The 16,311-nt window shown below is 38.4% G+C and overlaps 2 protein-coding genes across 2 annotated transcripts; both read left to right on the forward strand.

The window, feature by feature from the left end:
- Positions 1-87: 87 nt before the first annotated feature.
- Positions 88-1,013, forward strand: LOC131416643 (olfactory receptor 1A1-like). The gene is given in 2 exon segments (XM_058559302.1): positions 88-412; positions 415-1,013. Coding segments are annotated over 2 exon segments (924 nt in total).
- A 12,516-nt stretch (positions 1,014-13,529) lies between these two features.
- LOC131416644 (olfactory receptor 1A1) lies at positions 13,530-14,459 on the forward strand. Its single transcript, XM_058559303.1, has one exon. It carries the CDS (start codon positions 13,530-13,532, stop codon positions 14,457-14,459), a length of 930 nt encoding a protein of 309 aa, XP_058415286.1.
- Positions 14,460-16,311: the final 1,852 nt, after the last annotated feature.

Here is a 16,311-nt window from a genome sequence, read left to right on the forward strand (position 1 = left end):
GTCAAAAGTGGTGGTTTAGGAAGATCGTTACACACAGCCCTTCACTAATAATTCTAGATTCGTCTCCCTTTTCCTGCTGAAGGGTCCATGGGAGAAGACAACCAAACCTCTAACCTGGATTTCTTCCTCCTGGGAGATAGTGGTCATCAGGAACAAGAAACGTTCTTCTTCATCTTCTTCCTGTTCATTTATCCCATCATATTGATTGGAAACCTGCTCATCATCTTGGCCATTCGCTCTAACATTCGCCTTCACAACCCCATGTATTTTCTCCTTGCCAATCTCTCCTTAGTTGACATCTTCTTCTCCTCTGTAGCCATTCCTAAGATGCTGGTCAATCATCTCTTGGGCACCAAAGCCATCTCCTTTGGAGGATGCTTAACACAGATGTATTTTATTATTGGCATGGCTAACACAGCTATATCTTGGCAGCAATGGCATGCGATCGTGCTGTGGTCATCAGCCGCCCACTTCATTACACAACAATTATGAGCTCACAATCTCGTGTCCTGCTAATTCTTGGGTCTTGGGTGGTTGGACGTGCCAACGCCCTCCCACACACTCTGCTGACAGCTAGTCTGTCCTTCTGTGGAAACCAGGAAGTGGCCAACTTCTACTGTGACATTGCCTCTTTGCTCAAGCTGTCCTGTTCTGACATCCACTTCAATGTGAAGATGATGTACCTAGGAGTTGCTGTTTTCTCCATGCCATTACTATGCATTATCATCTCCTATGTTCAGGTCTTTTCCACAGTCTTACGTGTTCCATCCACCAAAGGTGTGCGCAAAACCTTCTCCACCTGTGGTTCCCACCTCACAGTTGTTTCTTTGTATTATGGGACAGTCATGGGCATGTATTTCCGCCCTTTAACTAGTTATAGCCTAAAGGATGCTGTGATAACTGTGATGTACATTGCAGTGACCCCAATGTTAAATCCTTTCATTTATAGTCTGAGAAATAGGGACATGAAGGCTGCCCTGAGGAAACTCTTCAACAATGGAATATCCTCATAACCTCATACTTTGGAGACTTCAGTCACCAGTTAGGATGCATTTGAAAATCCAGCCCCAATGTCCTCTCCCTCCAAGAAACCGCCTTTGATTTCCCAGGGCAAGACCACTCAGGTCTGCAGGCTTCCATTCATTCCTGTCAGGTCCAAAAGCATGAGAGATGTCAGCAGTGTATGGTGGCACCCTTTCTGGCATCTGCTATATTGAGCTAAGAGAGAATATCACCTTGAGCTCTGAGCCTCTTTCAAGGTGTTAATGTAATAGTGGATTTCCCTTATTTCATAACGCATTTATTCATTCCTTTACCCTCAGCCACTATTCCATCTTTTCTCCATTATACTCTAACTTTTCCACCTTTGGAAGGGACATTAGGTTAAGCCACTGTGCTGGTCCAGATTGCAGGCAGCAATACTAGCAAGAGTCTCCCCCTCAGTCCACTTCTTTTCAAATAATGAAAGGTCGCATAGGTACAGAACTAGTGAGCTATCCTGACCACTAGGCAACCAACTTTGCCAGATGGGATCAAATTACAATCCACCCTATTAGGTCCTTAGGAATTCTGACTTAAGATTCAAAAACAGTCACAGTTTCTTGCATAGGAATTATCCCTCCATCCAGGACTTATAGTTGCAGCCCTGGTCCTGTGAGCACTACATCAAGTAGGGGGAAAAAACCAAGGTAATATGGGTAAGAAAGAAAAAAGTATAGTCATTATACCAGTATACTCTTTCCTTGGAAAGAATTGCATAGTCATAGCAGCATGCTTCCCTACCTCCTCTTCCCCAGATCCACTAGAAAAACAGAAACCTATCCGGTGGAGACACTCCTTTAGCCCCATTCATGTTCATATTGAGTGTGAGCACACACTCATGAGGGTGTATAAGCTAACCCATCATGTCTTTATCTCCCCCCATTTTAGATAACCAATGTTTTAATTGCCCATTCCAATTCTCTATCAGACTATACTCTGAAGAGAGTATCTCTCTACCCATTGTTTGACATTATAGGCTACAAAGTATATTCCTGGGTCTGAAGAAATAATGGTTGGCCATCCAAAATGGTGCAATAGCTTCTTTTCCAGTTCTTTTATAGCACTCAGCATTTGCATCTACCACCAGATAAGCAAAGCCCAGTCCAGAGTCAGTGTCTATTAATGTCAAGACCCACTTATTTGTAGCCCCACAGGGCTACCAGCATCAGTCCCACTTGCCAGCTATGATCAGGGCCTTCCCTCCAGGGAATCTGCCACAAAGCCATCTGCAGTCTCTGTCTCTTTTGCTGGCAGACAGAACAGTTCCTATTGGTATTTTCTGCTCCAGGGGGTCCAAGAGGAATATGTCCAGATTCAGCCCATTTCTGTATTGCTACAATACCCCATATCCACTCATTTCATAGATCCAGGTGGGCACCTCAAGTGAGCACACGGGGATGTCTGCTTATAATTCCAATCACCTTCCAAACCGGGAAAGGAATTCTTCTGATGGGCATCAACATCTCCTACTTTAATGCACCCCTCAAATTCCCAGAGTGTTTTCCATAGAGCTCTGCCCTATATGGGTATCCCTTTAGTAAGCCAGATTTCTGCAGTCCTCACCATATGGCTTGGTCATTGGCCCCCACCCATGAGTCAGTAAAACTCAAATACAGGGGCTTTATCACTGTTCAATCAGTGTCAACTCTAAACTATCCCAAATATTTAGCCCATAACCATGTGTAGCTATAGAACTCTTGATATGTGTAAGTCCAAATTGAAATGTGTTGTAAGCTTAAATTACACTCTGGAATTTAAATATTATGAGATATATCAATATTGTTTTAAAATGCTGATTGCATGTCAAAATGATAATAATTTGGAATATTGGGTTAAATTAACTATAATATTAAAATGATTTTCACCTGTTTCTCTTGCCTTTTTCTCCCCAGCCTTATTGTACATCCTTTCAAAACATTAACTCTTACTCTCATTGGTCTTTTCTATTGTGGTTTTCTTTTCTTTTTTTTTTTTTTTGTGATGTATATTTCATTTATTTCTACTGTGATTTTTATCTCCTTCCCTCTACTAACTTTGAGCTTAGTTTCTTCTCCTTTATTAGTTTCATGAGGTGTAAAATTAGGTAATAATTTGACATTTTTATTTTTTCTTAACGTAGGTGTTTATTGCTACACACGTCTCACTTTGCACTGCTTTTGCAGCATCCCATAGGTTTTAATATGTTGTCTTTCCACTTTTATTTGTTTCAAATATTTTTTAAATTTCCTTTTGATTTCTTATTTGACCCATCAGTTGTTCAGAAGAGTGTTATTTACTTTCCACGTATTTGTGAATTTTCCAGCTTTTCTCCTGTTATTCATTTCTAGTTTCGCACCATTGTGGTCAGAAAAGATACTTGGTATGATTTCAGTCTTTTTAAATTTGCTAAGACTTGTTTTGTGATCAATTATATGATGTGTCCTGGAGAATTTTCCATGTGCACTTGAGAATAATGTGTATTCTGCTGCTTTTGGATCAAATGTTCTGTTTTCTTCTGTTATATCTTCTTGGTCTAAAGTACGGTTCAGGTTCAAAATTTCTTTGGTGACTTTCCATCTGGATGATCTATCCATTGTTGAAAGTGGGGTATTGCAATTCTTTACTATTACTGTATTGTTGTCTATTTCTTCCCTCGCAACTGTTAGTATTTGCTTAACATATTTCAGTGCTACAATGTTGCGTGCATATATATTTACAATTGCTATATGTTCTTGACGAATTGACTTCCTCGTAATTGTGTAATGACCTTGTCTCTTGTTGACATTTTTGACTTAGAGTCTATTCTTCTGTATAAGGATAGCTACTTCTACTCTCTTTTGGTTTTCACTTGCGTGGAATATCTTTTGCATCCCTTCACTTTGAACCTATGTGTGTCGTTAATGCTGAAATTAGTCTCTGTAGGTATCGTATAGTTAAGTCTTAATGCTGAAATGAGTCTCTGTAGGTATCATATAGTTAGGTCTTATTTTTTAATCCGTCCAGCCACTCTGTCTTTAGAATGGAGAATGCAATCCATTTACATTTGGAGTAATTTTGATAGGTAAGGACTTGCTAATGGCATCTTCTTGATTGTTTTCTGGCTGTTTTGTAGGTCTCTTGTTCCTTTATTCCTCTCTTGCTTCCTTCTTTTGTCAATTGATAATTATTCATAGTTGCATGCTTTTATTCCCTTCTCTTTACCTTCTGTGAATCTACTCAGATTTTTACTTTGTGGTTACCATGAGGCTTACATAAAACATCTGATAAATATAACTGTCTCTTTTATGCTGATAACAATCTAACTTAAATAACATTCAAAAACTTTACTCTATTACTCCCCACTTTGTGATTTTGATGTCACAATTTACCTCTTTTTAGATTGTGTATCCATTAACAAATTATTTTACCTATAGCTATTCTTAATAATTTTGTTCTTTAATTATAGTTAAGTGGTTACCACGCCACCACATTATAGAATTGGAGTATTCTGAATCTGACTATATGCTTATCTTTACTAATATGTTGTATATTTTCATATATTTTTGAGTACTAATTAGTGACTTTTCTATTTAGATTGAAGAACTCCTTTCAGCATTTCTTGTAGAGCAGGTCTAGTGGTGATGGACTCCCTCAGCTTCTCTTTGTTAGAGGAAGTCTTTATCTCACATTCATTTCTGAAGGACAACTTTGCTGGGTAAAGTATTCTTGGTTGGCAGTTTCTTTCTTTCAGCATTTTGAATATATCATCCCATTCTCTCCTGACCTGCAAGGTCCCTGCTGAGATACCTGCTGATAGCATTTTGAGGGTTTCCTTCTATGAGAGAAATTTGTTTCCTCTTACTTTTCTTATGAATTTATTTATTTTTTGAGGAAGATTGGCCCTGAGCTAACATCTGTTGTCAATCTTCCTCTTTTTCTTTTCTCTCCCCAAAGCCCCAGTACGTAGTTGTATATCCTAGTTGTGGATCCTTCTAGTCCTTCTATGTGGGACACCACCCCAGCATGGCTTAATGAGTGGTGAGTGGGTCCGCACCCAGGACCTGAACCCACGAACCCCAGGTCACCAGAATGGAGCATGTGGACTTAGTCACTACACCCTGGCTGGCCCCTGAATTTATTTTTCTGACATCAATTCTGCCTAAAATGTCAAAAAATATATATTATTCTGCTCTTTATTCATTTCTGTCTGCTGTTTCAAGGTCAATTTCATTTTCATCTAAATTTGTTTTCATTTTATACTGTCTCCTTTTTTTGATGTCTTAATAACATGAAAAAATAATTTATAAAAATTTTTCTCTTCCCTTTCTTAAATTGCTTTCAAGCAGAAATTTTTCTTCCAAGGACTTAAGGTACTATTCCCTTTTTCTTACTCTGCAAATATATTTTGTACATTTTTTTTAAATGTCTTTAAAAGAGAAGGGATTTAATCAAGCGTGTAATTTGCCACCAGCCTATTAAACTAAGTTTCTTTCATCAACCAAAAGATTTTCTCTTTGGGAGGGAGGAGAAGGTCAAAGATTTCTTTGATAAGTTAAGAAAGCCATAGTCACTTTCCACAGAAAACAGTTGCAAATATTTCAATGTTAAAGCACCATTTTCTTCAAGGTTTTATTATATATCATTGCATAATTCCTTGCCTCTAATGGGTACTCAGTAAATAAATTCTGAGAAGGCCAGATAAATAAATAATGTGGACAGATAAGTAAAATCTGAGTAAGAGATTCTGAGAAGGACACCAAGAACGAAACATTATTACTAAGAAGAGAATATTACCATGGGATGTCATCTTACCCATGAGAGCCCATGTCTTGGACACTGGAGCATGATCTGATCACAGGGCAAGTAACAACAGAGCAAATAGGATGTATAACCTGAAACATGTCTAGAGAAGAATATAATTTAAAAAATGTTGTTTCAATATCTACTATGTCCAGCCTCTGATAAGAGATTTTAGAGTTGTCCAACTATTACATGAGTAGAATAAAATTTAATAAAATAACATTTACTAAGTGCTAGGCTTTGTTTTAAGGACTTTTCCAACATTAATTCATTTGATCCTGATAACAAGTTTAGGAGAATGTTATTGCCATTATTATTATTATTATTACTACTACTCCTATTTCAGAGATGAATAAGTTTGTTCAATAATTGTCAGAGGTCAGTTATAGCCAGTAAGAGGCAGAACCTGAATTGACACCCAGCCAGAGCTCATAGTCTTCACCATGGCCCTCTACAGAAAGGAAGTGACCTCTCTGCTACAGGAGGTGATAAGTCATAGGATAATGACCATTAATCAGGGCTGTTATAAAAGGGGCACATATATGAAGTGGATGAGACAACATCAAGGCCCTTTTCATCTGTAAGAATCTGAAAAAGTACAAGATCTGCCATCGGCATGGTAGATAAAGAAATTATAACTCCCATCATAAGTCAAATGCTCCTCAAGTCAAATGCTAAAGGAAAGATAAAACAGAATTCTTTTCTTCATCGCACTTAACACCAGAAAGGCTTCAGCATAGCCTGGAAGAATGACAAGGAGCTCAGGTGTAGCACAGTCCTTGTATCCCAAGGGGTGGTTCCAAGTTTGTGCTGAACAGCAGAGGACAGGGGCCCACATTCCCAAAAGGAGGCTAGAATAGGTCAGCCCAGGACTTGGACCCTGGAGACATACTCTCCTAGAAACACTCTCGCCCATCCATTCTTCCAGAAAGAACTCTAGGTACTATTACTCCTGAGAACCACTCTGTGCCCTCAGGGCACAGCTATAGGAGTGTGTCAACAGGTCTCAACAATTGCTCTGACTTTGGCCTGAATGAAGTCAAGGGAGAGTCATGTTTCAGGACTTTATAACCTGTTGAATAATTCAGTTTTCTCTGTGCTATAACGTGTTCTACTTCCTTGAGGAAGAAACTAGACTCCTCAACCTCAGGCTCCATACAGAATAGATCCTTCTGCCTCTTTGCTCCGTGGTTGGGAAACTCAAGGCACCTCTTTCTAAACCATCCCAGTCCTGTCTCTTCTGCCTCAGGAACAGTGACAAGAGACCCACTCTCCAGGATTGCTATTGTAACTTTCTCTGGCATGCTTGCCTCCAAAAAGGAGTACTAGACCAGCTGGCTGTAAACTTTCCATTTGTGGAAGAGGAGTGAAGGCCACAGGACCAGGACCCTTTTTGACAGCACCTGAGCTGACTCTCCAAGTAGGGGCTGTGGATGTTGGGGAGTTTCTATGACAGTGACATCAAGGGATAGACAGCCAGCAACTACACTACCTGCAATATCTCCTTTGACGCTCACAAAACTCCCCAGAGGCAAGTAGAATTATTTTTTCATTTTATCAGATAAAAAATGGTGAATTGAATTGCCTAATTTGTCACAGAGAGGTAGTGTCAAAACTAGGACTCTCAGCTTGGCCTGAATCCTGAACCCAAGTTCTCAAAATCATGTAGGCAAATGGTAGACAGAGAGACAGAGACAGAGAGATAGACATAGAGTGAGAACGCTTCCCTTCTAACAAATGGTTACCCTTGGGTTCTTGTCCATGGAAAGGGGATCAGGAAAGGATAGTTCTGATTTGGTTTTCTCAAGTCGGAACTCTCTTTAACTCTTGAAGTTTAGTGTGTGTGTGTGTGCCCTCACACAAGCCCACTGCCTTAGAGAGGAGCTACAAACCCATCTGTACTCCCACATTCAATGGGGCATACTAACAGGCCCCTTCAGAAAATTCTGTTATTTCATTGTCAGAGCACTGATGGGCTGAACTATCAGGGAGACTCAAAGCACTTAGAGGACAATTTTTGGCTTTGTCTACTACCTCTGATGCCAAGGGGAGGCATTTGGCCTCATGTGTCCCTGAAAAATTGTCCTCAGCACCACCACACACACTTGCTGGCATTCTCAGAGCACAAACACTTCCCAGGAAGAGTATTTTAGTGGGCAGCATTGCCTGGACTCCAGGCGTCTTTCTAGTGAACTCAAAGCTCTCACTCTGCCTCTAGTATTCACGATGATGTACCTCCTCTCCTCTTCCTGAGAGTACAAGTTTCTTTCACCTCTTTCTCCAGGGTTTCTGCAGAAATCCTCTCTCCCCATGATGACCCCTACATCTTGCAGTATGGATCATCACTAGCCTCAAGTCTCTGGGCTCAGAAACCTCTCTCCCCTTGTTCCCTGTTTCTTTAGTTCCTGCAATGATTACACCAACTTCTTATCTTTCTGGTGCTACTTTCCTTACATTCTTTAGCTCTTTTATTTTATCACCATGTGGTTGTTCATGCATCAGATTGTCACTCCAAAATGTTGCCCTGTTGATCAGTCACTTTATTTAAATGTCCAAATATCTATATCTACATTAAATAGTAGATTCCATATGTCTATTACCAGAAAGAGTTAGTGCAACCCACATCCTACGTTTAGGAAAATGGCCTTGATCTACCCATGTCCCATGGCCACACTCTGGACCCAGTTATCACCAAACCTGTGAAATCTTTATGTTAAATTTAAGTGTTTTATTATGTTGTTAAAAATCAGAAAGGCAAAGAGAATAATGTAACAAAAACTATTCATCTAGATTTAAGTGGAACATTAGGTCATATTTGCTCCAAATTTCTTAAGGAAATATATAATACAGATACACTTGAAACTCTCTTTGTTCCCATCCAAAATCTTACTTTTCCCATTCTCACCCCAGAGATAACAATTGCTCCAGAATGGGTAGCATACTCCCATTCAGGATTCATACTTTACTATATATGTGTATATTATTTTATGTGTTAAATTTTTCATGCCTTCTCTGTTACGTCATATATCTTCCAGAAACTTGATTTTTTTCAGTTACATTATGATTTTTCAAAATTATTCCATATGAATACGTTCATTTTAACTGTTTTGCAGAATTCATTAATAAGAAAAAGTCACAAATAACTTATCCATTTCTAAGTTTTCTATATGACGATATACATCCTTTAAATATTTCCGGAACATGTGTTAGAGTTTCGGGGGTCCCATTAAGTGGAATTGCTGAGTAAGCAAGAAGGGCAAGAATTTTCAGCTTTCCTAGACATGGGAAATTGTTCTCCAAATAATCATACTAGTTTTTCCATTTCTTCCCTACACTTGAAATTGTCAGACTTCACACTTTCTCCAAGGCAAAGGATGTTCAATTGAATTTTGTTTTAATTTGGTTGAACACCTTTATTTTGGTTATTGTCCACACCAGTTTCTTCTTCTATGACTTGTCAATTCAAGCTTGCTTTCCTGTATATCCTACTCGATTTTGGGGGGTTTTCTTATTAGGCTATAGACTCTTCTGAATACTAAGGCTTTATTGATTATGTGCACAGCATATATCTCTTCCAGTCCATGACTTGTCTTTCCCCTTCCTTAATAATGTCTGTTTCATACAAATGTTTTATTATTAAAGTAGTCAAATTTTACATTTTCTCTTATGTGTTGTGCATTTTGTTCCTAGATTAAGAAATCATTTCCTACCCTGATATCATAAACATATTTTGTTCTCAAGTTTTGAAGTTTTGCTTTTCAAAATTAAGTCATTAGGGAAAACTTTTCTGTATTTTTTTCATATGGGTAACCAGTTGTCCCAGCACTCTTTACCAAACAGTCAGTCCAACTGTTCTCTGCCTGTTTCTAAACAAACTCAGGTCATATACCAATTTCTAATAAGTACTTGCTCTGTTTCTAGACTCTCTAGTCTGCTGCATAGACGTGTTTGTCAGTCCCTGTGCCAGCACTAAGCCATTGTATGAAGTTCCAGAGTAAGTCATTTTCACACTTGATAAGACAATTCCTCCCTCCTTATCCTTTTCCTCAAATTGTCTTACCCGTTCTTGGCTCTTTCTTCTCCTACATGAATTTTTAGGTCAGTTTACTAAAGTTCTGTGTTTAAAAGAAACCTATGGTGTTTTGATTGAGATTGCAACAAATTCATAGATTAATTGGAGAAAAATTGACATTTTTACAACATTGAGTCTCCTTTGACATTGCTTATCTCAACATTTTTTAGATATTCTTTTTGTCCTTCAGTAAAGTTTCCTAATTTTTTCCAGTTTTATTGTGATATAATTGACATACAGTATTGCATAAGTTTAAGGTGTACAACACAATGATTTTACTTTCTTATATAGTGAAATGAAGCTTTTGTAATTTTTTAATCCAGTCTTGGACCTTATTTGTTAGGATTATTTCTAGATTCCCAAATTTCTGTTGCTACTGGGGATAGGGAGTCTTTTTTAAAATTATATTTTGCAATTTATTTTTACTTAAGTGTAAGAATGGTATTGATTTTTTAATACTGATTTATATCAAACAAATTTGCTTAAACCTCTTAGTTCATCCAAAATCCAACCTCTTGGATTTTCTTTGTAGACAATCATATTTTCAATGTATTCTAAACATTTTGGTGTTTAGAATTCCAAATCTTATCTGGCAAAAATTGTTTCTAGTGCTCTTTTCATAAATAGGACCGCTCTTCAAGTGTTTTATGCAGAAGGCTCAAATTAAATATCCTGCTTCATGTGGATCTGTGGCCACATCTAGTATAAGGGTCATTAACACCCCAGACTTCAGCCTTTGGACCTAATTCCTGGTTGAAATCCCAAGGGTCCACCATAGCCTCAGCTCCGGCTTACAACTCTTCATTTGAGCTTTCTTTTTGTTTCTCTTGGTATTTTGATTGGAATTGCAATGAATTCATAGGTTAATTGGAGACTTAACATTTCTACAATATTTAAACTTCCATTAACATTGCTTATTGCCCCATTTTTTAGGTATTTATTTTATGTCTTTAGTAAAATTCTGCAATTTTTACAACTAGTCTGGACTTCCTTTTTTAAGAATTACTTCTATATTCCTTTAAATTTCTGTTGCTTTTGTAAATGGGGATTCTTTTTTAAAGTTATAATTTCTAATTTATTATTATTTAAGTATAAGACAGTATTGATATTTTAATACTGATTTCTATGCAACAAACTTGCTGAAAATTCTTAGTTAATCTGGAGATTCCCTTGAATTTTCTTTTAAAACAACTCCATGAATTCTATCCACTTCATTCTTTCTGTCCAGTTCTTATATGGCAAAATTTTTTCTAGTGTTCTTTTAACAAATAGAGCAACACTTTGTTTGAGGCTCAGAGCACTAAGCTCCCTACTTCATGCAGATCTATGTCCACGTCTTTTGAACAGAGGCATTGTCGTCCCAGACTTGAGCTCTTAGGACCTTATTCCTGATTGTGAACCCCGAGGGGCCACCATAGCATCTGCTTTGACTTACAACACTTTATTTGAACTTTCTTTTTATTTTTCATAGTTAGGTATTCCCATTTCTTTCTTTTATGTTTGGCTACATGTATTTTTTGTTTTACTTTTGTAATATTTATAAAGTCTATGTGTTTTAATAAGAATGTGACCTGTTGACATATATTTAGTCTGGCGTGTTGCCAAAAGCCCTCTTCTTAATCTTAGACTTCCTTACCAAATGACCTAACCACAGCCTCTGAACCCTCCAGTTTTATCGAATCTTCTCAATTCTGAGATATTATGATTTGTGGCAATATAGGGAAAGGCATTTCAAAAGAGAAATTCAAATTCATTTAGGTGCAGAGATGAAGAATCGCATCATATTTAGGGGAAAGAGAGTTTTACTTGCATTCCCTGTGCCTGGTATATAATTCTCGTGTGTACTCTAAGAAACACTGAGAATTGGTGGTTGAATGAATTACAGACTGAATCAATCATTGAGTAAAAATCTCTTTAGAAAAATTAGTGAACCACATAGGATATCCTGGACTACAGTAATAAATACAGGACAAAATGTGTAATGGTTTAAAAAGAATAAGTTTATTTCTCTCCTATGCAGCAGTCCCAGTGTGTCTCCTTGGTGCATGGTGGGTCTCCTGGATATGAAAAACTTGGGCCACAGGCTCATTCCACCATGTGACTCCACCACCCCATTCAGCCCCTTGGCCATTTGTGTTCAGCTGACAATATGGGAAAGAGAGTGTGGAGGAAGCCCAGCACAAAAACACTTGAATAGATTGTCTAAAATTAAGTCACATGATAATACCTAAATGCAAGAGAAGCTTGGAAATGTAGTATAGCTGAGTGCCCAAGAAGAGAGCAATGTGGATTTTGGTGAGCAGTTAGTAGTCTCTGTCACAATTAGTATACCTCAAGATGGATCAAAGAGGAGAGAACCAGTGGTCAAGTGGTTAAGGGAGCATTACAACATTTCATGTAGAAAATATGATAGTGGTCAAAACTAAAGCACTGAGAAAATGAGTATAAAAGTTATGTACAGATTATTTTAAATGAAGAATCAACAATATTAGATGTAAAGGTGAGGGATAAACTTGATGAGTGCCTGTGAGCACCCCATATATGGGGAACACATAAAATAAACCTGGACACAATTCAAGACCTACTGACTTCAAACTTATTGGTGCATGAAATGATCAATATTCCACAATAATCTCTCTGGAAGAGATAAAAATAACAAGATATGGTTCTCCTACTCAAAAAAGCTTGCAATTCCCTTAGGTTGGATGTGCAGAGTGTGGGGTTTGGTCAGACACGTTGGCGAGGTAACTGAACGTGGAAATATGGGAAACGAGATCAAACATACAGATATAGACCTGAGAGTCTACTAAGCAGCAGTTGAAGCCAAGATGGAATTGGATGAATCACCAAAGGAAATAATAAAAAAAGGTAAGGGAAGGTCAAAAAGAAAAATATTATGGTTACATATGTATTATATATATTGAAATCAAGATGAAACCTTTCAAAAGTGAATGTTTACTTTAAAAATGGGATGCCCAGGAGGTAAATTCACTAAGCTAACCTCACTGGTCTTTGTGATTTATAATCTCCTGATGCCAGTGTAGACACTTCTTACTTCCTGGGCTCTGAGCTTACTCTGAGTTTTGTCAGAGGGACAATTTCTAATTGTCCAGGGTGCTCCTTGTACTGACCATCCTTTACATTGGAGTGTTTTTTCAAAGACCCCAAAATACTGTCATTTACTTTTCATGTGTAATAAAATTACTGTGTGATTCAGGCTTCTCCATTAAGTTGTAACTTCCTTGAGAGCAGAGACTATGTCATATACGAATAAATGGATGAATAAACTGTATTTTTCACATATTTATGATTTTTCCATGAGGCCTAACAAAGTTTCTAGCACATCGAAGATGAACTTTAATTATTTGTTAAATGATTAAACCTTAGAAGTTTGGGTGATTGTTCTGGGGTTGAGGAGGAGAGGCACCTGTGACACATGATGCTCACCTCTTAGATATGAGTGTTCAGGGCTAATTGTCAATTACTCCCACTGACCAACAGGGATTTTCCCCCCATGTATTGGCTATCTCTGGATTTAGTAAGCCCAGGTATAGACACAGCCACCACAAGAGTCAAAAGTGGCAGTTTAGGATGATCATTACACATAGCACTTCACTAATAACTCTGGTTTCCTCTCCCCTTTTCTGCTGAAGGGCCCATGAGAAAAGACAACCAGTCCTCTGTTCTCAATTTTATCCTCCTGGGAGTCAGCGGTCAGCAAGAACAGGAAGATTTCTTCTTCATTCTCTTCCTGTTCATTTATCCCATCACATTGATTGGAAACCTGCTCATCATCTTGGCCATTCACTCTGACATTTGCCTTCACAACCCCATGTATTTTCTCCTTGCCAATCTCTCCTTAGTTGACATCTTCTTCTCCTCTGTAACCATTCCTAAGATGCTAGTCAATCATCTCTTGGGCACCAAAGCCATCTCCTTTGGAGGATGCCTAACACAGATGTGTTTCATGTTGGCCTTGGGTAACACAGATAGCTATATCTTGGCAGCAATGGCATATGATCGTGCTGTGGCCATCAGCCGCCCACTTCATTACACAACAATTATGAGTCCACAGTCTTGTGTCCTGTTGGTTGTTGGGTCTTGGGTGGTTGGAAATGCCAATGCCTTCCCCCACACTCTGCTCACAGCTAGTCTGTCCTTCTGTGGAAACCAGGAAGTGGCCAACTTCTACTGTGACATTGCCTCTTTGCTCAAGCTGTCCTGTTCTGACATCCACTTCAATGTGAAGATGATGTACCTAGGAGTTGGTGTCTTCTCTGTGCCATTACTATGCATCATCATCTCCTATGTTCAGGTCTTTTCCACAGTCTTCTGGGTTCCATCCACCAAGGGTGTGCTCAAAGCCTTCTCCACCTGTGGTTCCCACCTCACAGTTGTTTCTTTGTATTATGGGACAGTCATGGGCATGTATTTCCGCCCTCTAACTAGTTATAGCCTAAAGGATGCTGTGATAACTGTGATGTACATTGCAGTGACCCCAATGTTAAATCCTTTCATCTACAGTCTGAGAAATCGAGACATGAAGGCTGCCCTAGGGAAACTCTTCAACAAGAGAATCTCCTCATAACCAAAGTGAGGTCATATTGGTGACTGCAGTTACCAATTAGGATGCACTTGAAAATCCTGTCTATGTCCTCTCCCTCCAAGAATCCACCTTTGTTTTTCCAGCCACTAAATTCCTCTTCTCAGAAATCCTGTAACAGTTTGATGAGACATCCTATTGAGATGATCACTTTTTAGACATTACTGCTCCTTTTGGCAGAGTGGCAACACAGGAATATTAGGTCCCTGTCCCAGCTATGCTACTGACTAGCAGAGTAAAGTTGAGAAGGGTTGAGTCTTGGCTTCCACAACTGCTAATAGAAAGAATAATATCTGTTATGGAGTGTGAGTATCATAGTAGTTCATGCTTTGAAGGCTATAAATCACTCTTCAAATGTCAATTTTTTTGGACTATTATGTTTAATAATCCCTACCACGCTTGCAAACCTTGAGGGCAAGAGCTATCTTAACACATCACTGTACTACTCCTAATGTTAGTCATTAAAGTGCATCCAGTAACCACTGGTGGAGACAGAATGAATGAATGTAAGTGAATAAATATAATCTGATCATGATTAGACAAGACCAGATTCAATGTTATTTCCCATCCATCATATACCTAGCATGTCATAAAGTCACTTTGGATCCATTCAGGAAACAGAAATCATACTCATTATTTTTAAACAAAGAAGATTTAAAACAAGGAATTAGGGCCGGCCCCATGGCTTAGCGGTTAAGTGCGCAGCGCTCTGCTGCTGGCGGCCCGGGTTCGGATCCCGGGCGTGCACCGACGCACCGCTTCTCCGGCCGTGCTGAGGCCGCGTCCTGCATGCAGCAACTGGAAGGATGTGCAACTATGACATACAACTATCTACTGGGGCTTTGGGGTAAAAAAATAAATAAATAAAATTATAAAACAAGGAATTAAATACATAATGTATTCTGAAAGTGACTAAAAAAGAAAAAAGGTGGATTTTGATGTATCCCCAAAGTTTTTAACTCCAGGAAAAAGTTACTTCCACTAGGTCTGGGGGAACTATGTGAAAAGGAGGTGTTACCAGAACCTAGGAGCTCAGAAGTGGGATGACCACATATTTGATGCTCAGATCTCTGAGAGGAGCTGCTAAACTGCTGTCACTTGGTCCCCACTTGCTGAAGTGACCAAAACTTTCATTCCTGAGCATCTGTGTCTTCAATAGTACTGAATTTGATGTTGATGTAGTTTCTATTAAACTTTACAGTTGGGCATGGACATACAAATGCATCTGACATAGTTGTAGACATGGATCTCCTGGCACCCCACACAATATATTTCTACTTGGAATCAGTCACTCCAGCCAGTAGAGAAATTCTTTATTTTCTTAATGGCCCACAGAGTCATGCTATAATTTGATTGATCTTAACCATAATAATATAAGCTGAAAATATGTAAATTCAAAAAGATTATTATTTATAACCTTTTCATAAGGTTATAAATAACTAAAACAACCAAAAATTACACTTTCTGGGGATAAATATAGATGCAATAAAAAGTGCATTAAAAGTGCATTAAAAACAAAAAGAAGAGAAAGATGAGTATAGGATTCAGGATGAGAGGATATTCAAGAGGGGTGAGTCAAGAGAATGGAAGTGAGGCACCATGTCATTGATATAGGTTGTTACTAAAGTCCTAATTTTCATGTTGGGTGGTGGATCAATGGGTGTTTACAATATTTTCCTTATTGAATAAATAAATAAGTAAATGATAGCTAGGTAGATAGACGGATAGATGTAGAAAGGTAAAAAATAAGGAGCTCTGCATGAAGCAATGATGAGAATTTTTCTTTAGTCTAGGATTGGATAGAGAGAGACAGCACTAGGGAGGAATGGGCAGTGGT

Source organism: Diceros bicornis, chromosome 18 (genome assembly GCF_020826845.1).
Source record: "Diceros bicornis minor isolate mBicDic1 chromosome 18, mDicBic1.mat.cur, whole genome shotgun sequence".
Lineage (NCBI taxonomy): Eukaryota > Metazoa > Chordata > Mammalia > Perissodactyla > Rhinocerotidae > Diceros > Diceros bicornis.

Bases quoted from the DNA above. Each gene is read 5' to 3' on its own strand.
- LOC131416644 (XM_058559303.1), top strand. From the start codon at position 13,530: ATGAGAAAAGACAACCAGTCCTCTGTTCTCAATTTTATCCTCCTGGGA.